This window comes from Anarhichas minor, unplaced genomic scaffold (genome assembly GCF_050575085.1).
Source record: "Anarhichas minor isolate MPS153535 unplaced genomic scaffold, ASM5057508v1 ptg000026l, whole genome shotgun sequence".
Lineage (NCBI taxonomy): Eukaryota > Metazoa > Chordata > Actinopteri > Perciformes > Anarhichadidae > Anarhichas > Anarhichas minor.
The window spans coordinates 7306627-7331998 of record NW_027466472.1 but is presented as its reverse complement, the minus strand read 5'-3'; the positions used below and the strand labels follow the sequence as shown (position 1 = coordinate 7331998).

The 25372-nt window shown below is 42.4% G+C and overlaps 2 protein-coding genes and 1 pseudogene across 2 annotated transcripts; all 3 read right to left on the bottom strand.

Annotated features, from left to right (window-relative positions):
* Positions 1-483: 483 nt before the first annotated feature.
* Positions 484-1801, bottom strand: LOC142959317 (uncharacterized; annotated as a pseudogene).
* Positions 1802-4279: 2478 nt separating this feature from the next.
* Positions 4280-11422, bottom strand: rab38a (RAB38a, member RAS oncogene family). The gene is made up of 3 exons (XM_076100638.1): positions 11221-11422; positions 7648-7928; positions 4280-5008 (listed from the first exon to the last, which is right to left on the bottom strand). Exons 1-3 carry the CDS (start codon positions 11420-11422, stop codon positions 4853-4855), a joined length of 639 nt encoding a protein of 212 aa, XP_075956753.1. The 3' UTR covers positions 4280-4852.
* An 857-nt stretch (positions 11423-12279) lies between these two features.
* ctsc (cathepsin C) lies at positions 12280-18345 on the bottom strand. Its single transcript, XM_076100280.1, has 8 exons — positions 18005-18345; positions 17314-17459; positions 16602-16756; positions 15635-15790; positions 14817-14935; positions 13506-13637; positions 13108-13340; positions 12280-12931 (listed from the first exon to the last, which is right to left on the bottom strand). Exons 1-8 carry the CDS (start codon positions 18162-18164, stop codon positions 12665-12667), a joined length of 1368 nt encoding a protein of 455 aa, XP_075956395.1. The 5' UTR covers positions 18165-18345; the 3' UTR covers positions 12280-12664.
* Between the last annotated feature and the right edge of the window lie 7027 nt (positions 18346-25372).

The following is a 25372-nucleotide window of genomic DNA, read 5'->3' as shown; positions in this document are numbered from 1 at the left end:
TATTAATGAAAACTACATGGTGCCATCATAGCACCCGATCAGTACAGATGAACTCAGCCACTGCTCTGTTTAACCTCTTCGCATCTTTTGAGCCTCTCTCATATTTCCGCTGGCTTTCAAACACAGCTGGAAGGGAACTCTGTCTCTGTGTTGCTGCTGACTCTGCTGGCATCTGTTTGACTGTCTGTGGGAGTGGGTGGATAAACAATGCTTAATTTACTTGCATAGTGAGTTTAATATTCACAGAGAAGTCACATGATGGGGGGGGGGGGGGGGAATTTAAGATGGTCTCTGGTGTCGGATGTGAATGTTCTTGAACTTTCTGTCGACTCGAGGATGGATTAATGAACAGGTCTACGGGACTAATGGGTCAACTACAAAGAGACCAAAGACAACTACAAAGAGTTGTAGGAGACTCTTTCCATGATATCAATGTGAGAGAAGGTCATAAAAACAACACAGCTATCGGGACATGGGGGGGAACTAGCTTGGCGATGATGTGTGGATGCGTTGGTGGACTTTAAGGTTGCTAATTCGAGAAAAGGTTTTTCCCACATTTGTCGCACCAGTACGGTTTCTCTCCAGTGTGAACACGTTGGTGGACAGTAAAGTTACTCTGCGAAGCAAAACCTTTCCCGCATTGGTCACACCAGTATGGTTTCTCTCCGGTGTGAACATGTTGGTGTTTTATGAAGTTTGCTGGGGATGCGAAAGATTTCTCACATTGGTTACAACGGTATGGTTTCTCTCCGGTGTGAATATGCCGGTGGACCTTTAACTCGGATGACTTTGTGAAAGCTTTCCCACATTGGTCACAGATGTGAGGTTTCTCTCCTGTGTGAATGCGTTGATGGAGTTTCAGGCCGCATGAACGATTGAAAGCTTTCCCACACTGGTCACAGCTGTGACGTTTCTCTCCAGTGTAAATACGTTGATGGATTGTTAGCTTACTCTTACACAGGAAAGCTTTCCCACACTGGTCACAGCTGTAAGGTTTCTCTCCAGTGTGAATGCGTTGATGGATTGTTAGCTCACTCTTACACGGGAACCCTTTCCCACATTGGTCACAGATGTGAGGTCCGCTGTCAATCTGTGCAAATCCAGAAATTGTGGAGGATCCTCCCCATTTATATAGCAACAGACAGACAGACATAAGAACACACTTAGTCACTTAATCAAAACTACACCAGCGTTCATTTGTTCTTTCCCCTCTGCTCTTCTCCCTGTACACCAACAGCTGCACCTCCAGTCACCAGTCCGTCAAGCTCCTGAAGTTCGCGGATGACACCACCCTCATTGGACTCATCTCTGGTGGATGAGTCCGCCTACAGGTGGGAGACTGACCATCTGGTGACCTGGTGCGGCCTGAACAACTTGGAGCTCAATGCTCGAAAGACAGTGGAGATGGTTGTGGATGTCCGGAAGAATGCAGCCCCACCTGCCCCTATCACCCTGTGTGACTCCCCCTATCACCCTGTGTGACTCCCCCGTCGACGCGGTGGAGTCCTTCCGCTTCCTGGGCTTCCCATGACCCCATCCCCCAGCCCCCCCTGGGGGATGGGGGGGCTGGGGTCCCCTCCCCACCACAATGACGTCTCTCTCCAGCATGTTTAAAAGACAGAACCCCCGCAAACCAGCCGGCAAGGACTCTGTCTCCCCCCCCACCTGAAGCATTATGCTGATCAGCTGTCTCCAGTGTTCACAGACATCAAACATACCAGCTTCAAGGCCTCCATGGAGACCACCTACCAGCTTCAACACCTCCATGGAGACCACCTACCAGCTTCAACACCTCCACCATCACCCCCGTCCACAAAGAACAAGGATCATAGGACTTCATGACTACAGACCCGTCACCCTGACCTCTGTCCCACCTCAAAACCCTCACCGACTAACCCTAACCCTAACCCGACTTCCTGTTTCCTCACAGGCCACATTATTTAATGTTAATAACTTTACCTGTTGCCTTGGTGACTCTTGGTACCGCCGTCCATCTCAGAGTTTCTTAAACCTGCTTTATGTCCTGATCCTGGTCCTGGTCCTGGTTCTTGTCCTGGTCCTGGTCCTGGTCTCTTGGGTCCAGCAGGTCTCCTCTCTTACTGCTCTCCTGGACTCACGCTGGAATAACTTGTCCATTCAAGTCTCGCGGAGTCTCCGTGTTCCCGCCGTCACTCCCTCTGAACTGACCCTCCGGTAAGCCCCGCCCCCTTAGTTACTGTTGCTACGGCCGGCGGTAAGTTGTGAAACAAAATGGCTGCTTGACTTCAGCTTCTGTGCAGAAACCAAGATGGAGGTCTTTGTTTATCTGACTTTATAACTTTAAGTTGTGAATGTTGTTATTATTTATTATTATTATTATTACTAATATGATGTTATATAAACGTCATCTCCTCTCTGACGGAGCTCTGACTCCTTATATGGTACGAACACGTGACCACGTGACACAGGGGCGTGGTCTGTAAGGCTCTGGGTGTGTGTGTGTGTGTGTGTGTGTGTGTGTGTGTGTGTGTGAGAGTACAGAGAAGGGGGTCGGCTTCTGACACACAGCAGAGGAAAATTCCCACATAACTTCTCTCCCTGCTCGCTCTGCCCTGTGTTTTCTCGAACAAATTGTTACATCAATGCTGAAAATCAGATCCAATTATTACAAATTAGAGAGCGGCACTGTCTTTTTCTCGCGTGCATGCCCCCACTTCTGAATCGATATCCGACAGACACTCTTGCTGAACAATAGATCGTGTCTTCGTCTCACTGGGATGAAAAGAAACCACAGTGTTAAACGAGGCCCAACATGTTATCTTCAGAGGGCGTTAATTAGACAGAGAGTCGGTCTGAGGCAGGAGAGAGGAGGCGGCTGGAGGAGGCAAAAGACTGAAAAAGGTTGAGTAACAGGACAGTAACGTTTTGGTGCAGCATGTGTACAAATCGAGCAAGACCATACTTGAATCTGTGACTGGATTTTAAAAAGCATTTACAAGTAAATCGAAATAGTATGGCCCTAATCTGGCTTCTTCTTTGTGTGATCGCTTTTTATTAGCATAGGAAATCCCTGAACCTACCTAACTAACTATTGAAAATAGTGTGGCAGTGTAGACAACCCCTGGTTTTCCTGTTCTTTACTCTGACAACTAAAAATCCCAAAAGGAAGGAACTTTTAATCTCAATGAAATGATCATTAATATCAAACAAGTCTAGGTACAGTGTCTCATGACCTTTAAAGTGTGTGTTTTCAGTTACAGTATGAAGGTGCTGTTGGCTGGCTGCAGTCACATAACAAGTCAGAGGCCAGTCACCAAGAAAAATAAATCTAGAACTATTACACTGGATTCTGAACTTTTTCTCTCTTTTAGCATATTAGCTGGAGTGACCTGTGACACATGCTGTGAAAAAGACATAATCCTCTTCTAACAGGAATAAATGAATGTTTGTCCACAAGCCTGAAATGTGTTAAAGTTAAACTTAAAATGGTATGTTGCTGTCCGACCAAGCACCTTGAAAAATAATGCACCCCTCATTAATCATGCAGATCCAGCAATATTGTTGTAATTCAGATTGTGCATTAACTGATTGAAAAAGTAAATGGTGTGGGGAATGGTGTGTTAATTGACCACAACTTTAACGGACATCTGACCTAATTAGTTGTGACGCTGCTGGTTGCAAAACCTTTAAATAATCTTGAAACAAAAAAAAAAAAATGTCACTCTGCCAGAGTGATTGAAAACACCTGGGTGTGCAATTTTCAACATAAAATCACATTCAGACAAAGGTCAGTAAAGCTATGGTTTATTCATAAGTGCATGTTGAAAACTGGATTCTCATTATATTCCATATATTATGTACATGTTTGTATATATTTATATATAAATGCATTTATTCCATAATTACAAATATTACAAATATTGAACAGTGGAATTCAGATTTAATATAAAACCATTTAATGGAACAATAGACTATTGTTGCTTCAAGGAGTCGTTCTTTGAAACACACGTTTGGCATAATATTTTGAATGTGTTGCCATGGAAATGAGTGGAAGCCTACCTCCGTGATGAAAAGTGAGGTCATTCTACACACCTTTAAGTGCACTTATAAATACAATATGCAGTGAATACATCTATTGAAGACATTAAATAAAATGGTTTAGAAAAGGCACTTTAATTATCAATATAATCCGCTATACATTACTGAGCTGGCAGATGAGGTAAGACAAGAAAAGACAGTGCCATAAAAATGACCAAACAAAATGAAATGAAACCAAATCAGAAGAAACCATAGCGAATAATACAGCTGTAGTGTTATCAGGACTGAGATTGAATTTCAATATCTGGAGGAAAACGATAGATAAATGTGCTTTCCGCCTGTTTATTCGACCAGAATGACGTGTGAAAAACTAGGGAGGGCTGAGGAGAGAGAAACAAGCAGAGACAAACTCAGACACAGAGTGGGGCAAGAGAAGGAGGGAGAGAGATAACAACTAGAGATTACCTCTATGGACCCTTTTACAGATATACTGTGATTTGCTGCAATCTTTTTGTGCATGTGTTCATTAACTGTGTCAAGACTTGAAGTCGTCCAGAAGGTGACTTTGCCTTTGACAAGCGCACACAGCTGCAGCCATCTCTATTCCTCTCTTTCTGTCTTCATTTCTTGAGCCAGCTGCCTGTCTGTCATCCTCTAAGCACCCATCCCCCAACCCCCCCATCCGAGCTACAAGACTGGGAAAGAGTTGGCACCAGTAAATGCTTCCTAAAAACAAAAAAACAGCCAAAGCACTTCTCCCTCAGTCTCCTGCTCACAGACAAACTCAACGTTGTGTGTAATGAGATACAAAAGGACATCCAGCTGTCGAGGGCTGTTACTGGGACCTGAAGCAGGAGGAGCATGTCCCGCCTTTGTCGTTCTCTAACCGGGGGGTGATGGTGTCCGGGACTTCTGATTGGAGCATGTCATTCTCACTGGCAATGATGTGTTTCACCAAGCAGTTAGCCGCTTCATCGATGTTGATGTTTTCCTGAACGAGAGGAAAAAGTAGAAGGAACAAATAGAAGGAGAGATGGTGGGCAAGAAAAGAGAGGAGGAGGCAAGAGAAATTGATAAATGCAAACATTTTTATAAAAGGAATAAAACAAGTGCTGCTAAAAAAAACAACCTGTGCGAGCAGGTGAGTGAACCGAATGGACCGTGACTAGACTGAGTGGACGGATGAGGCACCAGCCAGCAGCCATGTTGTGAGAAGGTACTTTTACATAAATATCTTCCCTGCTGCTGCCAGTGGTCTCTGTAGTTCAGGCAGTGACAAATGACAATACAACCTCATCCCTCATTTACATACGAACACAATGCGATGAGTGATCAAACAAGTAGAGTACAATGTGTTGAATCTCAACAACAATAGCATGAATAGTTAGGTATTTCTGATGTATGTCGACATGTAACAATCTTAATGCCTTTGCAGACAATAATATGAACACAACACGATTACACTCTCACAGTAGCAAAGACGCTACTGTCAAATAAAAATATTAATATGTTAAATCTACGCAGGCACTTGCAAACTGGAGAGATACATATTCAAACCCAAATTGAACATAATGATTCATTAATCAGCAATCTGCAGCTCACAAATATAAAGCATGAGGTGCTGAATAATGTGAAAGAGTGTGTTTTCTGCCACAGCTGAGTAGCTTTGATTTGATGTTATCTTGACAGAATGAAAGTGGTGTAAACTAAATACAGTTGATGGAACGTTTTAAATAAACAGTGCAACAACAGTATGATTTTTGTCTGACATAAATAAATGCCTGAAGTGCAGCTCATTCTATTCTACTCTCCATATTGTAAATTTAAATTAGGTACAACTTTACACAGTCATTTTGCATTTTTTTCCCCATGTTTGTTATTTTTCATTCTGCCATTATGAAAGGTTATTTTTGGTGAATTTTGCCTTAATTGGGTACAGACAGGAAGCAGGGTGCAGAGGAGGACATGAATTGCAACAACGGGTCTGGAACCAGTTGCAATTATATAATTACAAAATGTGGCTACCAGGATAATCATTTATGAAGTCATTACAGTATGTGATGCAGTAGCAGTAGAAATACTGAATATTCAAAGGATCTAACATTGTGCTCAGTAGGATGTGACCTCCTGCGGTCTGCAGCAGCTCCCTGTGCCATGTCGTGATCTATCATACTTACTGTTAGATCTGCTACAAAAGATTCTTCCAAAGCAAAATATAACACAACAAAAACACCTGCTCTGCACTCTGCCAACTTCACTCAATTCCCTGTGCATTATTGTGCATGCAGAACATGTGCAGGCGTACAGACTCTATACACTCATTCAGCTAAAAAAAAATTAACTTTTCTTGGGCAAGATGCATGTCGTGAAATATTTATGGTCTACTGCTATTTATATTTATGATTACAAATAGGATGACTTGGCAGGTTTTTATGAAAACAAACACAAAACAAAATGCCTGTACGGGCTTCAGACTCTACAGTTAACACTGCAACCAGTAGAATCTTTCACATTCCAGCTCACACTCTGTGACCATCTACAACTTGAACAAATGTCACATGACTGGTGGCGGTGCTTTTAAGTAAAGCCTCTCAATTCAAACCTAGAATTACCATGTATGCCTCCACCAATGAGTCATGTTGCAGTTTACATCCGTGTCTGTGTGTGAGCATTTGCGTGAAATTCATGATTCATAAAAAGCATATGAATTCATAAGTTGTGGCCAAAAACACGTTTTGACCAATTCTATTAATTTCAACCTTAAGTGCAGGAGGATGTTTGTGCCAAATTTAAAGAAATTCGCTCAAGGTGTTTCCAAACATCCAGAGAATGGGACTTAAAGAAACAAAACAAAACAAGAGTAAGTCAATTCATACTTTTATATACAGCACTGTAATTGAGAGTGTTTCCACGTTGGTCAAATTTGACTGCACTGTTTGTACAGTACATACAAATTCAGTACTGTAACAGTTTGTGAGTGAGTGTGTGTGTGTGTGTGTGCGCACGTCTCGGTCTATTTTCCTCCCTTAACACCCAGCTGTGAGATTCCTTCTCTTCATTAGCTGCTATCAGAGCTTGTGTTGGTGTCTCGGTGACTTAGTGTGTGGGTGGGTGAATCCTCAGCTCATCTCACCATCAGGATTCACTCACCACATTATTTCATTCCTGTCTGCATCAATAAGTAATTATACTGCACTATAGTTTATCAAAGTTTTTAAGTTTAAGAGTTTCATATTTGTGTTTCATAATGTATAATTTCTGTGTACTTTTTTGCTCAGTAAAATAATTGTAAAAGTTACAGCAACAAGCTTACATAAATACTTTGTAACATTGAGTGTAGTGAAATGTGTTTTTTAACTAATCTTGTAAAAACAAGCCTCCTGTTAAAGGATTTCTTCACATCCTGAATGTGCCTCTGTGGTAGCGTCCCCACAGGGTGATCGGGTGCTGGGTCTGATATAGTCAAGCTGGTAGGGAGTCAGATGCTTCTCAAGGACATTTGAACAGGAAGGACACGCCTGCTTGAGCCTAAGAGCTCCTGTTGAAAGCTACTCTGTCTATCCACAGCACCACAATGCTATCGCTATGTCACTGCTTTGTATTTATATGTGTGTGTCCCATCTTTCTCACCTTAGCGGACGTCTCGTACCATCCCACAAAGCCGTTCTCCTGGCAGAACTGCTCCATCTTTATTCCATTATTGGTCAGTACGTCCCGGCCCTCGTCGCATTTATTAGCCAAAAGCACAGTGGCAACAGGTTTCCCATTGGCAAGTGTCAGTTTGGAATCCAAGTCCTCCTTCCATTTGGTGATGGCCTCAAAGGAGGCGGGCCTTGTGACGTCAAACACAATAAAGGCGCCCATGGCCTCGCGGTAGTACACGCGGGTCATGTTGCCAAACCTCTCCTGACCTAGAAAACACACACGGGCAAGGACACAGACGTATAGACACACAAATAAAATGATTAGCATTTTGGTGTAAAGGTGCAGGAACATGTTGTACTTTCTTGAAGCACATCTTGTTATTTTGCACCCCTTTATAGTGGCGATGAGCCACATGCTGGCACCGAAAAAGCTGCAAGTGATGCTGTGTCACCTCAGCAGCAAACAGACACAGAGGCATGAATCATCCGATTAACTCATTTTATCACACTCACGTCTCATGTGTGCTACCGTGCAAGCATTCCCGACATACCTCACCCACTCTCTCAACCACAAACACGTATACACACAAAATGACATGCATGTTTTTACTGGTAAAAGTGCTGCAGAAAGAGAGAGATAAGATGGAGACACGGATAGAGGCATGATTGGAGGAGGAGAGAGGAGTCTTTGGTGTTAGTGTATGTGTGAGTGTGTGTGTGCGTGCTTGCCTGTGAACTGTAGAAATTCCTGAGGATTCGATAAGCTCTGTAGGAATGTTGTACCCACACTGATTTTTCCCATCCATAACGTTTGCTAGAGCACCATCAGTACCAAACATTGTCACACTGTGGACTGAACCTAAAACCTCAGCTGATCCTTCCCAAAGCAGGTTGCATCGTAGTGAAGAAGAAAGGGGTTGATATTCATTTTCATGCTACTGTGATGAGGCCCAAAGGAACATTTGCTGTTCACCTGCTCTCCTGCACAGGTGGATCAGAGCGCGGGGCCAGCTGCACAACAGCTGGGATGAGGTCTCGTTCAAGGACATGCCAGAAGGGCAGAAACTTGTATCAAATATAAATGATGAAAATACTTAAAATATTGGTTTGAAACTCAAGTATGTCTCTCTCAAATTAAATATTAAGGACTAAATATGCAATACTTTAAGTTCGGAAAAAAAATGTTATAAATTTAACAGTTAAAATCTCTACACCCACACCCAGTGTGTGGGTGTAGAGACTGAATGCTGATTGGTGCATAGGTTTACATGACCGTTTACATGACCGCACCTTTTTGAAACTGAGTCTTTCCAACCTCAAACTGAAAGAAGGAACACAGAAATGTATCCTGTAAAATTACCAAAACTGGTTAATTTAACAGTAACTAAGTGGCAGAAAAGTGTGTGCCAGTAAGAAGCTGAATAGAGGGGTAGGTATTGAAGGCCTTTAAGGTTATCTAATGTCAGGATTGTCAATGGCTTCTGCAGCCACTGACTTCCACAGCTCAACATGTATATCGATGTGATTTCAAAAAGGCTGAACAATGTATAAAGCCGCTCTAATAAGCCCTAAACCAGCTTCACATCTTCATGCTATGTCTGTGCAACTATAGCCACGTCACTCTGTCAGCCCTGGACATAGAACAGTTGATGCTATCATTTGTCTTAGGAAATGCACGTGATTTATTGCATCCGCAAACTTCAGCGCATCATCAAATCCCCAAACAAGCCAACGGCAGTGCTGGGTAAAGTAAGATGCCAGGTGCAAACTTCTTTCAGGACATTTAATGTACATATTTGCTTTGAAACCAGTGTGTTTAGTTGACATAATCTTGTCCTTTCTATGATCCTAGCTAAATGGAGAAGCCATATGATAATATAATGGACGGACTATGCCGAACTAAGATGAACAATTCAGGCGTTCCCACCTCTTGGCTTCCATTACTTTAGGGCGAGTACGTAGGGAGCACATACAGTACCGACCTATAGCAGTTTTCACAGAGGGAGACACTCATCCTTAGCTCACAATAAAAGCTTTTCTGTATACAAGAGCTTGGGCCTCAAATCTCCCTCACATGAGTTTGAGACACATGACTGCTTGTGCTTACTGGAGAGGGCGCACAGGAGGGGAGAGAGCAGCAGGTCAGAGGATTCTTCTAAACCTCAGCCGACACTCACGTGAGATGAGACTGCTGTGGCCTTTAGGTTTGTTTGGCTTCATTATGTCTGTGTTCCCCCAAAGACAATCAAAGCATTTAAATACTGAGATTAGAACTTCTCCTTTTCACAGAAGATATTCTCTACTTTATCGAAAGGACTGCTCTGCTCTCCAGGTCTGGGTGGGTCATATCTGAACCCCAATAAATACAAACATACATAGTACAAAAAAAAACGAATCAAAATATTTACGAAGAAGATTGAGTGAAGAAAGTCACTTCTTCTTCAGCAGATTGCAGAGAAGAAGTGAGTGGCCACTGGGGGCGCAGCAGATTTACTGTTATGTATTGAATACATGTAAATATGTACGTATGAACGAATGAATTCATGAGTTAACCAAGTTATTAAGACAACTTATTTGCTACCACGACACAGCCCCATAGAATGAAACAGATTTAACTTTGTTTTGTGCATGAAAGGTCTCAAATATCGTGTAAATGAATATCAATAAAATATATAATAATATTCATGATGCTATATGTGATTTAGGCACCATGGTTAGAGAAAGTTTCATAACTTCTCTAGATTTCTTTTTTTGTGTGTGTGTGTGTGTGTGTGTGTGTGTAATTAAAGAGAAGCATGTAAATGCAGAAATGTAGTTGCCAAATGATTTGAAGTGAGTAATGCCAACAGGTCAGCTGGTACACATGAGTGAGGAATATTAACCCTGGATAACTCCAACTGTGCCGACATGGTCTCATGCTCCTTCCCTGCATGCTTGTCATTTTATCACTAACCTCAAACCATCGGTGGATCTAAAATACACATTTTCTTTACAATATAGTAATCAAGTTTCCATCCTCCATATTTGACTTGAAGCAACTTGTTGCCTTTCCTGAATAAAAACATCTCTATTTTTCACTTGAGCAGCCAACCTCTGATAAATATTTCATATTGTTTGGAAAGTTTTGTCTCTTATCTAAAATGGCATTCATTGAGGATGGAAAAGGTGATTTTCATAACCACCACTTTATGTAATTGTTTAGCAGATTAATTCAATCAAGTGACGTTCAGAAAAGGGGAAAAAACAATTATAAACATTTCCCTCAGGACTATAGCTGGTCACAATGAATTTCAAAATGTAGCCTTAAGCTAATTTCACTAAAGAGACTATTTACCATCGACCGAGTGGATTTATTAAACTGCCAATATAATCTGTCTACCAAAGTGTATTCCATTTTCAGCTTCATCTAAAAAACAAACCAAAATAAAGGTTTTTGAAAAAATATTGACAAATACACCATGATCCATGTATTATCGAGCAGTAAGTCATATATAAAAATATATATTTTAAAGATATTAAATAAGCTGTTATTCATTCGTGCGTAAAAGTTGGACTGTACCTGCAATGTCCCACAGCTGTAGGCGCACCGTCTCCTGGTCCCAGTTGAGGACTTTCAGTGCGAAGTCCACCCCGATGGTGGCTCGGTAGTTGGGGCTGAAGTTGTGATGGACATACCGCTTGATGATGCTGGTCTTGCCGACCCCGAGGTCCCCTATCACAAGAATCTTATAGAGATGCTCCTTATTGTAGTTGTTCTGCATGGCGACCGAGGAGGGCGAGAGCTGAGCATGAATCCACCGTAATGGAGAGGGCCGGGGGATGACAGGAGAGAAGCAGCACAGGACAGCGCGGAGAGGACCGACGAGAGTTGGGAAAGAGTCGAGTGGCGGAGAGAAGGGGGAGGTGAGGTACGCCCTGGTTCAGAGGGGGAAGTGGAGCAGAGACGTCTAGACCTTGTGACGCACGCGGGGGAGCTGCCTGGGAGTATTTTAAAACATCCAAACCGGAGGGGATAAGCTCTTTTAGTATTAAGTAAGCAGTGGAAGACCTTTTTAGATTAAAATACAGTAGCATTTAATGGAAATGCTCAAGCAAAAGTGCCTCAAAAATGTACTTAATTATAGTTGAATAAACGTCCTTAGTTACTTTCCATCAGTGGAAGTCAGAAAATTAAACATTCACCCACTTGAAAGAGGGTTGTGCCAGTAAATCAAGCCCACAACAAGTTTGCCTTCAGGATCTTCTGCCAGATAAGTTGTTTTTAATTCAAACCATGATCTTTCCTAAACCTAACCGAGTTAGTTTGTTACCTAAAACCTCAGATTTCTGTTAAAGCCCTGAAGGCAGGTTCCTCCCGTTTGAGTAAATCACCCATTTGTTTGAATCATTCCTTCGACCCCTTATGCAGTCGAGTTATACCGGTTCACTTTCTTGTAACCTCGTTTTGTTTTTGTGCGTATAGTCGAGTCTTTGCTTGAGCAAAACAAAAACCCAGATGACCCACCTTAACCAGAGATAACCGCCATCCCAGAAAGACCGATTTAAATTTGTGTTCCATCTTTTTCACACACATCTTGAAATGCTTTCATTCGGTTGAAAAGAATAAGAGGCGCTACAGTGAGTTTCATCCCTTTATTGATTAAGAATTCCCTTTAAAAGCTCCACAGGGAGCGTCATACAAAGTGCTTCACAGAAAAACATGGCAGTCACGGTTTCAATTTGATGCAAAGACAGAATATATTACAACTCCCTGCTGTTGCTTCCCTGAGACAAAGAACCAAGGCCCTGCCCCCGGCACAAACACGTCACATTCTGTACGGATGCATTTTGATCCAGAATTTGAGTCGGCAGCTACAGCGTGAATTCAAATCATTCATAGGCAGCTAATCAGTGATTGTTGAAATCCAGAAACAGTTCAAAATGTAAGCAACATTGTAGGCCGACATGCTGAATGCATGTCATCAAAAGAGCAACCCATTCCTCTCCTCCTCGGTTTACAGCCTCTACAGTTTGGGGATGGGGCTGGCTGTGACGGCGATGCTCTCGATGGCACACTCGTCGCTGCCCCGGCGGATTCGGAAATAGCCGTCCTCGCCCCAGCCTGCGCTCCAGCTGTTCTTGACAATCCAGTACTTCTGTCCGGTCTTGTGGCAGCGGCCGTAGCCCACCAACAGCACGGCATGGTTGGTCAGCTCGAAGGGATTGAAGGAGTCTGCGAGGCCTGTGTGGTGGTAGATGCCCTCCTTATAGTGCATGAAGTCGGGGTAGACCTGAGGAAGGACAGGGATGCGTTACTTTGAATTTATCACATCGAATGCAAGCTGTACCCATGAAGCAGGAGGGTCTTAAACTCTAAACTGCATCGAGAGAGCAACAACCTCAATTGTTGCGTGAACACAGACTGTAAAGGGATAGCAGGTAGGAAACCAGTGAGCAGCTGTTGTACCTCAAAGGCCACTCCCATCGGTCCATTCTTGACCAGTTCCAACATCATGGCATTCTCACTGCAGCCGCCATAAAATCCACCGACGTAGCTGTATTCCGCGGCGTACATGCGGCCGCAGTTTTGAGGAACGCCGCACGGAGAGTCCTTAGCAGTGTACGGAAAGCACGACTCGTCCACAATGCCGAAATCCTGTACATACTTGCCAATCAGGTAAGGGAAGCCACCGTCGCAACCTTAAAGACGAGAGATGACGGTTAAATCTGGTTTATTCAACAGGTCGGAAATCGTTATCATTAAACGAAATAAAAGGATTTGAGGTTTTCTGGACTTTCTAACGAGGTGAAATTGTGTTCCAAGATGGAAAAACTAACTGATATGGTCTGGAAACAAGATTTTACCTTGAGAGTATTCAGAACAGGAGACCACTTGTTGGGGGCTGAGGATGGGAGTCTCGCTGTTGTTGGTGAGGATTCGAACCCGAGCTTCCAACATTCCCATAGAGGCAAAGGAGTAGCAGCTTCCACACGACGCTGAAATAAAACAGAGTTACAACTAGAACCTTGAGAAGCTGTACAAGTCAACTGTTCTAGATTGCATATTCTGTCCTCATGCATGTAAATTAAATTGACAGAACATTGGAAGCAATTTCAATAGAAGGCAATGCTGCAACACCACTACATAATTACCATAATGTCAACTCTGACATTGTCAAGCAAAGCTATCTTCAGATACTGTAGGTGCACCTGCACATGCAATCTGCTTCAACACCCCTGAAATAAAACCCTGATTAATCATGAAGCACATTTGTTCAATACTACATTACATCCGTTGATTTAATGTAAAGTGGAGAGGTAAAGTTCCTGCCCCAGTACACTCATCTGCATTAGTTGTAATGCATAATAATGAGCAAGGCACAGAGACACTGGTTACCATTAATAGTGTGAGGCACCAGGTTCTTAATAAAATGCTCTGCGGAAACAAATTAGGTCAGAGAAGAGAGGCGGTGGTTTAATGTAGTAATGATTCAAGTCAGGGTGACAGAACAGTTTTCATTTGGGTCCAAAACTTAACATCTCCTAAGAGCAATATGGTGCTACAACTATTTAAATTAAAGATCTGTGCTAGTGGGAACACTTTGCCGTCTTATAATGTAGGATTTAATCAGTTTCAGAGATAAGAAGTTTGTCATGTTGGACCCACAGCTCACTTAAGTCAGAGCTCTCTCTCTCTCAGGACGTCTGCAACCAACAGGGACTCTTAAAGGGAAGATGCAGATGTAACTGGCTTGGTAGGAAATAGTCACACCCAATTTTTTCTGACTGAAAACACTGAAGCAAAAATAAACCCTGCAGCACTGCACAGTGGCTTAGAGGGCTTCCATTGAAACTCTGCAGCCCTCTCCAGATCCTTAAACCCAGCCCTACAGAGGCCCTCTCAGACACTCAAACTACTCAGCACGCATAATCTCTCCACTCACACTCTCTCTCTCTCTCTCGCTCTCTCTCGCTCGCTCACACACACACACACAGGGCTGTGCAGAGACACAGGAGGAGAACAGGAAGGAGAACCGGGCCTGCCAAGAAGGAAGCAACGTAGCCGGCGCGCTGCTGTTCAGTGTCTGCCCTTACAGACTCCTCCTGCAAGTCCTTTGAATCATATTGTTTAAATATCTAATACCATGTGTGCACAGGACCGCAATCAAACGTCACCTTGGTTTCGCACAGGGCTGACGAAGTTAACGCCGTTAACGTTCCTCCAATCCCAGTGCTCAGGTAGCGCAGATGCCACCTTGACGTCGTAAGCCTTCACAGGCATTGGGCGAACACGCCTAAAGTAAAAAAAATAAAATAAATCACATTTGAATCACAAGGGAATTTTCTGTAAGACATTTTGCAATGACAATTTACAGAAAACCTAATACTATAGAAATAAATTGCATGTAGCTCCACCTTAAGTAAGGTAGATCCGTTTGCGCAAGTACCATTTGAAGGTTTTAACTGCCGAGAGAAGTTCAAGCAGATGTCGATTGTGCTGGCCTCCCTTCTCTTGTTGGTTCAAGTATGTGTTGATTTTGCACAGATTGATTGATGGTGCAAAAGGTAGCCAACAGACTTTGGTAATGCACCAATAGGCTGGAGGCCAAACGCCGTAAAAGCCAGAAGAAGAGGACTTTGGAGCCGGTCACACACACATTTCACTAGAAACTTACGGATGCCGTTTATAAAAGCAGTTTCATAAACCTTCTAACCTAATGAACAGGACAGAGCCGAGCAGGACACATGGAGAAAATGTATTTAGGAGCACAAACGACTCATTTCTGTGCATTCATACGTTTTAAAGTGAGAGACTCCTGCACCTCGTTTTTGGTAGTTTCACATTATTTCCAGTTTGTATTGTTCCAACCAGCGTTTAACGTTCCGTTTTAATTTGAATACGTTTAAAAATACTTTGGCAAAATATACAATGATACGTTCATGCCAATAAAGCCATTTAAATTGAAGAGTATGGGAAATAAGTAAATACTCACACAGGGATACGGGAGGTGGGGCCTCCTGATCGGTAGTGCAGCTCCTGCAGAGTGTACGTCTCGTGCTCTGGGTAGGGAGAAGCCTTCCAGGACTTCTGAACAGAGTTGATGGCCTCAATGAAGTCCATGTTGTGTTTGTACAGCTGGTGGAGCAGCCTGGAGGGTGAATGAGGACATGCGTGAGGTTGCTTTTTAATTAAAAAAAAATAAAAAATAAAAAAGGGGGGCTCGTCTGCCACACAAACGGAAGTAAAGGGTTTGTGTCGACTTTAAGACACTCTTGCATACTCTAAAAGAGTGAGTTCTTCTCATTATGCAAATACTAGTTTAATCAATGTTTAGGAGGAAGCTGGGTGAAAGTTGAAAAGACTAAATATTTGATTACTTTTATGATGCAAATGCATTTAAAAAAATATATTAAAATTGTAAATAAAAATGTGACCGTTTTGGTGGGTCGCTCAGACAACACCGTGGATACAAATAATTAAATCAATAAATTAAATCACTCTGGTGCCGAGAGAAAAGAGGTTTTGTTCAGATATACTTTATGGTTTAAATTACAATAAACTGTAACTTGACTATAACCTGGTTTAAAGCGAACTGGAACCAAAGAGAGAGAAGAAGCTTTATGTTGCTATAAACTCAGTTATTTTTGTCACGCCTGTTCACCAATGATTGTGCTTCAAACATCAGATTTCTCAGCCGTCAGGCCATTTGCAAAGATTACCGCGGGTGAGTGAGGCTAACTCCGTTCACATCAGAGGATGGAGGGAGGAAATGAAAGTGTAGATTAAATCAGAAGTCAAAACTGCACAGTACACTGAAAGCACGGATCATCAACACCGCCTGCACCCAGAGTCGGCGAACAAACAGTCTCTCTCCGCCCCCACCCCCCCCATGTACCACTGATGTCTCGCTTGTTAGCTTGCGTTTGTCCACTTTACAGGAGCCATCATCATGTACGTACCTGCTGCTGAAGAATGGTTTGTAATCTATTCGGGGTGGTACCGATTTCACTTTCTTCCCCACGAAACAGGCCCAGTTGCGTCCCAGGACATCATGGACCCACCCTGGCAGGGTCTGGTCACAGAGGCTGGTCACCTTACGGCCATCGTCGGTGTACTGAGAGTGTAGTGAGGCAATCAGATGAGGGCTTGTAATCCAATACAATTTAGCCAAGTAGTTTTATGCAAATACAAAAACACTCAGGATTAATCAAAGCAATCGAGTATTCCATATAAAGCTAGATATTTCCAGTACATTATTCAGACAATCATTGGCTTATAAATGTGAAGTCTCTCCTTTCTTGTCATATTGCTACATTAAGATGAATCAAGTTTAGGAAATAGGGAAGTTGAACTAGACGTGGATGAACCACAACATGGGATAGAAGACAGACAGGCTCTGACTCTTCCCCTTGTCTCAGTGTCATGTGAGCGACGTAAAATAACACATGACTGAAAGACTAAACTTGAGTATAGCCGCAGTCAAATGGGGCATTATTCCCACTCATTTTAGCCTGGCCTAGGTGACCTGCAGATATGCAAGTATGGGATATGAACTAGCCTGCTGAAAACTTTTTCACCCACCCAGCAAATGTGTAGTTTATGCAGGATTACCATGACTAAATACTGAAATCATGCCTCATTTAAACTAAATCGTGTACATGCCCGTCATACCTTGAAGAAGGCGAACCACTTGTACCCATTAAGGACCACTTCAAAGCCCTGGTTGTAGATGAGGGTGAAGAAGCCGGTGTTGCCCAGCTCATCTGTGGCTACAGACAGCTTCTCCAGGTTCACAGTCAGCGAGCTCTCGCCTGTAGCTGAGGAGGAACACAAAATGTACACGAGTTCACCTGCAGGGACTAATTCAACCTGTAGATTCAAGTTCCAATCATCAGGCCTCAACGATGTGGGAGTAGTGAGGCCTAATGAAAGCATCACTCCTTGTTTAATAAAAACATTAATTTAATGTCAAAGTTGATGCAGATTCGTACAGGATATGAAGGGTTGGGATTATTTTACATTCATTGTATTGTAATGTAAGAGAGAGCTCGCTTATTGCTAGTTTTCATCTGCAGGTCACACTTAAAACACATTGTTACCACCACCAGCAGTAAATACTCTAACACACACACACACACTATGTCAGCAACAAGAGTATTAAAAACTGGTAACGTTAATTAAAAGAAAGACAAATTAGTTCACAATGCAGGTGGTTCAAACCAAACTTCGTCACAAAAAGGAGGAAGCGATGATTGAATCGCCCTAAAGAAGTCACCTGATTTCCAAAATTGCGAAACTACTTCTTCCATCACGTCTAACGAGTCCTAACAGAGTGACTTGTTTAATGGGGTTTTTTTTTTACCTTCAGCGGAGCAGTTGATGGACTTGTCGCGGCCTCCTTTGGACACCTGAAACACCCATGTCCCCTGCAGGTCCTCAAACGTGCAGTTGGCCGGTGTGTCACCCACAGACCCTTCAACCCAAAGCAGGAACACGCACACGAGCACTCCGTTCAGCCTCATCGTCACACACACACAGCTCAGCTTAAACACACAAAGTAACTGCTACCAGATCGTCGTCTAATTAGAGTTCGACCCTGATTGTTTTTTCCTGCGCCACCTGTCCCACGTGAACTTCTCTGTTACTCCCCACAAGTCCTCTGCCTGCCAATATATGCAAACTTTTTACAAAGATACACAGTTCAACTTCTACGGTCAAGATGAAGCCGTTACGCCCAATAGCACAACGCGCATGCGCACACGTAGCTAGCAATGTAGCCGGCTAGTTAACGTTAAGTTAAAGCTCACATAATGTTGACTACTTTTGGGTATTATCAAGAGTATTTCCAACACATCTGCTTATGTATATTATGTGTACACGTGTATGCTCTTATATATACTTTATCGTGACTTTATCACTCTTCCGGTCTGTCATACAAAGATACGTAGGTTTTCAGCGAACAAGGAACAACGCAGCAGTACTTCTCTCGTCGTTTGACTGCCCTTCGCTTTTTTGGTTTCGTTTTTCCTTGTCATGTGATGACCCAGCAGCTGTGGGCATGCGCAGTAGACGCGAGAAAGAGCTGAGTCAATTTGGCGCTGAGGGGAGTCATCAGGAGAGCACATTCATGTGGGGGAGGCATTGGAAATAAAACAGAAAAACGTAGGTGTTGCTTGTGTGACCTCATCCTATGTAATTAAAAACATATGTGATTAAAAAAATGCTGTTTGTGTGTGGTTGTTTTAGCATTGCTGCTATTTATTTATCATATTTTTAGTTGAAAAGGATTAGCAAAAACTGAAATAAGAAAAATCTTAAAATTACACCATAACTATATCTTTTAATGTTAGAAAAATAAATACATATAAAAAACTAATAGTGTGACTATATTTATCTCGTTTATTTATTGTTACACTAATATGCGTTCTTTAATATCTATGCTTGAGAGTACGTTCTGGGTATGACTTTTGTATCTGTGGTCACATAGTCTACTGTATGCATGTTTTAAAAAAAAAGCACAGCCATTATTATTAATTATTCAGTTTAGGTGTGCCAGTTTCAAGGCCCACTGGCATGGCTAACTCCAGCATCCAAAGTGTGTCAATTCATTAGTATTGGCTGATTGGGCATTTGCAGAATGCTTCACGATGATTGGCTCATTGACAGCTGCGTGGCTATTAACATCAAGTCGTATTCATGCAGGTGTGCAGCGTGGATCTTGATTCTCACTGTTACTTTGATGATCACGCTCATGCCAACGCCGTTTTTTCTGCCACAGCTCCCTCGTCCACCCAAACCTCCTGCTTACTCCAGCTTATCTGCTCTTTTGTATTGTTGATTTAGCTAAAGCGTATTGTTCATGCTTATGGGGGGGATTGGCTCTCTGAACCATAATCCTCAGATTCTTTATAGGAGCTCCCTCAGCACAGCCCTTTCCACCAAACGGTGTTACTGTTTGCTTTAAATTGTCAATTTCTTAATGTGTGTCCGACTGAAATTGCAGTTGTGCGACACTTCACCTGTCAGTAATGAGGCAAAATGATCCGAAATATCAATTCACTGCAAGAGTAATCTACTAAGTGTCTATGGAGACATTAATGAATGAGTAAACCAGATCGTGATTTCGCACAAGTACAAGTTTGTTATCTTAACTATTCATATAACTTCATGATCTACCATTTTATGACTAACACACTCAGCTATATGGTTTGCAGTTTGGTTAAAACGACCTTTATCAGTGATCTGGTCATGTACCAACACTGAAACATCAACAGGGTATATAAATGTGATGCCTTGTGTGATGAGCCAGAAAGACCAAATGACATCACATCAGGAGCGGCAGCAGATTGCCCTACAGAGAGGCTCACCCAGAGGTGATCTGAAGTCGAACCAAAGAAGTGGAACATATTGAGCCCTAAAAGTAACCGCTTCCAATATGGTTAGTGTAAATAGGTCAATAAGGTCTTGTTGATATGTCTTTCTGTCTTTGACTCTGCTGTTCAGCTCTTGTTTGACGCTTTATAATCTTGTTTATAACGTTGTGGTATTCTAATAATCCCTGTAGAGGAATTCTCCTTTCATTTGTTACCTGAGGGAGATTAGAGTCAGCTTGCCTGTTTGCATGTGTGTGTGTGTGTGTGTGTGTGTGTGTGTGTGTGTGTGTGTGTGTGTGCGTGCATGTGTCACTGCATCCTGATAGGTCTGTAGTTAAAGGGGTTAAAGAGCTTTATTTTTTCCGGCGGGTTTTTAAGGGAAGTGCTGGAGGCTTTGATCACCATAGTAACCATGACATAGACTGACTCATCTCCTTGACAGACCATAATAAGTACTCATCTGAAGAAGGGACTGAAGAGGTATTAGTCATGCAGTCTCATTAGTGCCATTACACTGTATTTGTGTGGAAGTGTGTGTATGTGTGCATTAGTTTGCACATGTGCATGTTATGTCTACATGACTGTGTGACTGTGTGTGTGTGTGTGTGTGTGTGTGTGTGGGTGTGTGTGTGTGTGTGTGTGTCTATATGCAATAACGCAAAAGAGAGGAAGAGGGAGACGGAGGGGTGGTGTTGTGAATGTTAACAGCCTGAACCCACTGAGCTGCCTCGAAGAGTGACTCATTGAAACTCGTGTTTCAATCTTGATATTGTTCTCGCTTCCACTGGCAGGAAATTAAAACTCAAGTGACTTTCAGTTCTGCTATAGTGGCTCCCACAGATTTGTTCCCTGCTTGCATGGCTTCCTCACTCTCCCTCTTCATCACACGTCCTCTTCTTCTGTCGTGCCTTTTTGGTTTCTCTCCTCCCCATACTTCCGACTTGTGTTATATAATTTCTTATACCTGTCTCCTTAACACATACGCGCACACACACATGCTCGGGATCTGCGTCACTGTACACACTAACAGACATCATGTGACACAGAGCCTGTCCGTGAACCTGTTTATACGCCTATTCAATTATTTTCTGGATTTTTCTTGACGTCTGCTAATATCTTGTTTTGTCCAAAACAAAGATAATGCGTTTATAAAAGGCAGCAATCGTATTTGGGAAACTTGAACAACAGAATATTCAGTATTTTTGCTTGAAAGACATATTGTTTGAGCTCTAGACTGCATGCAGGTACCTGTGTATTTACAAGTGTACAGTATGTGTGTGATCACCTGTATTTTCCTTCTTTGTATTCTCCGCACAGTCCCTCACTCCCGACCACATAAAAAAGCCCCTTCCTTGAAACGGCAGCAGCCATTGGAGCCTGATCAATCCTGTCTTTTGGTTTAGACTATTTATGCAAATGAAATGCAAACGTCGTATAAATTACAGACATTTATGCAAATGTGATGATACAAGTAATTTATGTAACCGTTTTCTCCGGTCCTCAGCTCAGACTGGTTGAGTCATATATGAAGCCGTTATTAAACACCTGTTGAACATCTGTGACTAAACTGCTTTAATTATTTTTTTAACATGCTGTTTGAAAGCCATTAGACTCCCCATGTCGCTTACCTTAAGACTTTAGCTGTTCAATCATGTTCTAGTTCCACTCGATGGGAGAGAACACATCTTGCTTTTTCTTTGCTTTACCCACATTGATCAGCTGGAAAAACAATGCTTGAGCAGCGTTTCATTAGGTCGGAGGTGTGGGTGGAGCCACTCCATCACAGAGTGGGGTTGGCCACTCGGGCCTTGTGGTGTTAATGTTACATCCTTCACATTTAAATTAAGCCCTCTACGGTCAGTTACCTCAGCCATACGCCAACACCTACACACAACAGAACCGTGCGCTGCAGAAGGAAATATCTTCACCTTCCTCATACTTATGTGTTGAACATGCCCACACATGCATGCTATACACGCAGCAAATATACATGTCCACGCACACACGCGTGCACAGTCTGACTCTCAGTGCTAACCACATGCTACCATGACTCCCCTTACCCACACACTTCTTATAAATAGAGCCCACAGCATGCCATTTACATGGGAACAAATAACACTGATTACAGTAACTTCCGTGGGACGCTGTAAGAGTGTAGAGAAGAAAATTAGGGGATTTAGGAGCACTGGTAAAAAAATCATATCTAACATCCTCAGATATATTTTTAAGGCAACAGAAGGATCTTTACGTTCCTTTTAATATCACGCGCATTCGGGGTGTTATACACTTGAGACATGAAGCATTTACGGATGACCTTTGTGTATGTCCACGTGGCAAATCACTGATTGCGTTTGAAGGAATAGTTCGACATTGAAATGCGCTTCCTTTATCTTGTACCGTTATCGTAATGTTTCAACATCCTTCCACGGCAACCCATGATGCTCTTAGCAGATTATTTATTTCTTCCGGGTTAATTTATTGTCTTTCACTGAATTCTTCTCCAGTTTTCACTTAAGAAAAGTAAGCTTAACGATGCACAACCTCATTCATTCGTCTGGAAACTGGAAAAAGGTTAATATAGCAAGTGTAGAAAGCATTAAATCAATTCACAATTCAATAAAGACAAACACACACACACGAGCATCCCACAGGAGACGACCAAAATGTTGATGCGGTCATACTCGACTAAACCCGTCAATGACTGAGCAGAGCTGATGAATGTGTTTGTGAACATATTACATGTGCTGCCCAAATTGCCTCCATTGTCATAACAAACCAATTTGTACCTGTTTTCCTTTCAAGTGTTCCTCTTTTTTTTGTATTCCTGTCGTTTCCTCACTGCCTTTTCATCCTTTCCATTTATTTGAATAGTAGGTCATTTGCAACAATTTGGAGATTTCATCTCGGAGAGAGCAATTTCTGCCCTGAGAGCTGGAGAAAGAGAAGAATGGTGACAGAGGGAAATAAAAGAGGGTAAAGTGGGGAGACCAAGACATGATAGGGAAAGAGAATGAAAGATGGCAGGGTAATTTCATTGTCTTTGACCTGCATGCCTTCAGTTAAATGAAACGTTTTTGGGGCCTGATTCATAGCGGCGCTGTCACTGGAACACTGAAGGAGATGGAGGAGGAAGCAAATATCACAGGAGCCGTCGAGTTGTGGTCTACCAGCTTCCACTGACTGCGCTCAACATGTAGGTCAGAGACTCACAGACTGTCGAGTTCATTTATTGTGGGCGATAAAACTGGGACTTTGTCCAAATGCTGGATGGAATAAAAACCTATGGAGACTGGAAACGTAAGCCGTGAACATCTTTTCTTTCTCCAGACCGGAACCATGAGGTCTAAAGCTTCAGTTCCGCTGATTGTTTTCTAACTTTTGAACAGTGATTTCTGCAACAATTATTCATGTTTATGTAATTGAATGATGCTGTGTGAAAAGACTGCATGGATCCATGCATGCATCATTGTTGCAGGATATCTGCTAATATTTTTTATACATGTATTATGCATTCTCTGTTCAATAGCTTATATTATTATCTGTCATGTGAAGTTAAAAACACGGGAGTGAACAGAGTTTTGAAGTTTATAAAGATGAGTTAGACAACAAAAATCCTCACTATGTTTACTACTTAATTGCACTGTAAGCCATGTTAATGTTGCAGTTAATTAATTAATATTCTAAAATAATGTTTGATACATATACAGTATTTGTACATAGATTGGTTTAGTTTTGATCAATATAGAGATTAACTGACAAAATGTTTTTGACCAAAGACTAAAAGTGACCATAGTCAAAGATTGGTTGGCTGCATGTTCTGTATGTTGTATCTTAGTACACAAGGTTTGCATTTAAATTGACTTTTTTTTATTAAATAATGACTAAAACGATAGCAAAGAAAAGGAGGCCAATCATAGTTATCATTTTTTTAATAATGATTTCAATAATGATTCAAAGGTACTTTGTAGTACACTTACACAAAGATTTATCAACGGCAAAATATGAATCAAAAAGCAAAACCCCTTCTTTTTCTCCGCCCCACACCATATCCCATCTCCTGTCTGATTCCACAGCACTGCTGCACGGTGGTCACACCGACTGGAGGGTCCCAGTATTGTTACGTCACATCCCAGTAAGAAAAAACATGAAGAGAACCATGTCATCATGAAGAGCTAGTAAGTTAGAACAAATGAATGCCCTGTGACCGCTTTTGTTCCATTTGAAGAAGGCTACTCTCGCTCTTTCCTGGTGCTCAGTGTGTGGGCGTTTGACTGCAGTGAGTCAAACGATGGTGAATTTTATAAATCCACCTGTTAATGCCAAAGTGCTGTGGCAGCACGGTGTTTCTGCAGAGAGGAGAAGTGCTCGACAAAAGATGTAATTCATGTGTTCCCTTTCCCCAACGCAGTTACAAAATCACAGAGTTGCTTCCTGGTATGTGGATGTGCGGCGAGCTGCAGCTGAATGCTCGTCTACATTCTAGTGCTCACTGTTTCTCCTTTTACACAGGCTTCTGGAGGCTTGTGGTTCTCCTCAAATCCCATGAATGCGTCAGCAATCCCAGCCTTGTAATGTTCATATATTGAATATATATGAATATGTTTATGGATAGGTGGTACCCACAATTGTGCCAGAGTTTACGTTTCTGGGGAATTTCATTTGGCTAGTCTTTTAATCTTACAATGTTAAATGTGCTTTTTATTGCTCCAAGACAACTAAAAGAATTAGATAAAACACATCCACAAAGGATATGTGCAAGCAAATCCTTGCTCCGGGCTCTTCCAAAAAAAGCTTCCTACTCCTCATTTCTTGTGTCTTCTCTGATAAACAAAAACACTGTGATATTAAAAACACAGGGAGCGTCTTGTTAACACTGCCCACTCTCCGTTCTCTTTACTGTTCCCAATGGCCACAGAGAGAGAGGTGCCTTCACAGGCCTCGCTGAGGGCCAATTTGGAGTGAGGAGACAAAGATTCATTAATTGGGAGATGAGACGAACTCTGTTTGGCCAGAACTGCTCTTGTTCTCGCTGCCAGGTCTGTTGGGAGCCTCCAAAAAGCCTGCGAACGAGGCCCCAGTGTCAGCGACAAAACAGTGTGGAATGCATTTTGGATCTTAATTACCAGAAACCTTTGCTGGAGTTAAACATCTTATCTCTTTTTGCAATGGCTGAGGCCAGCCTAAAGCTTATTTGTGGGCAAAAGCAGTGATCGAACATAAAATCTGCCTTAAGAAGTTGTCTACACCCCTCCCCCCCCCCCCCCCCACACCCGTCATCAACCTCCACTACGAAGCCACTTTGAAACACTCTGTATCCTCCAGCTAGAGCCACACAGAATATTCTCACATTTCACAGA

Bases quoted from the DNA above. Each gene is read 5' to 3' on its own strand.
- rab38a (XM_076100638.1), bottom strand. From the start codon at position 11,422: ATGCAGAACAACTACAATAAGGAGCATCTCTATAAGATTCTTGTGATA. The intron at 7,929-11,220 runs GTACAGTCCAAC...TGTGTTTTCTAG, and splicing joins ACAGCTGTGGGACATTGCAG to GTCAGGAGAGGTTTGGCAAC. The intron at 5,009-7,647 runs GTGAGAAAGATG...CCTCTCGTTCAG, and splicing joins GGTACGAGACGTCCGCTAAG to GAAAACATCAACATCGATGA.
- ctsc (XM_076100280.1), bottom strand. From the start codon at position 18,164: ATGAGGCTGAACGGAGTGCTCGTGTGCGTGTTCCTGCTTTGGGTTGAA. The intron at 14,936-15,634 runs GTGAGTATTTAC...TTTTTACTTTAG, and splicing joins CCCACCTCCCGTATCCCTGT to GCGTGTTCGCCCAATGCCTG. The intron at 13,638-14,816 runs GTGACGTTTGAT...GTTTTATTTCAG, and splicing joins CAGCCCTGTGCGAAACCAAG to CGTCGTGTGGAAGCTGCTAC.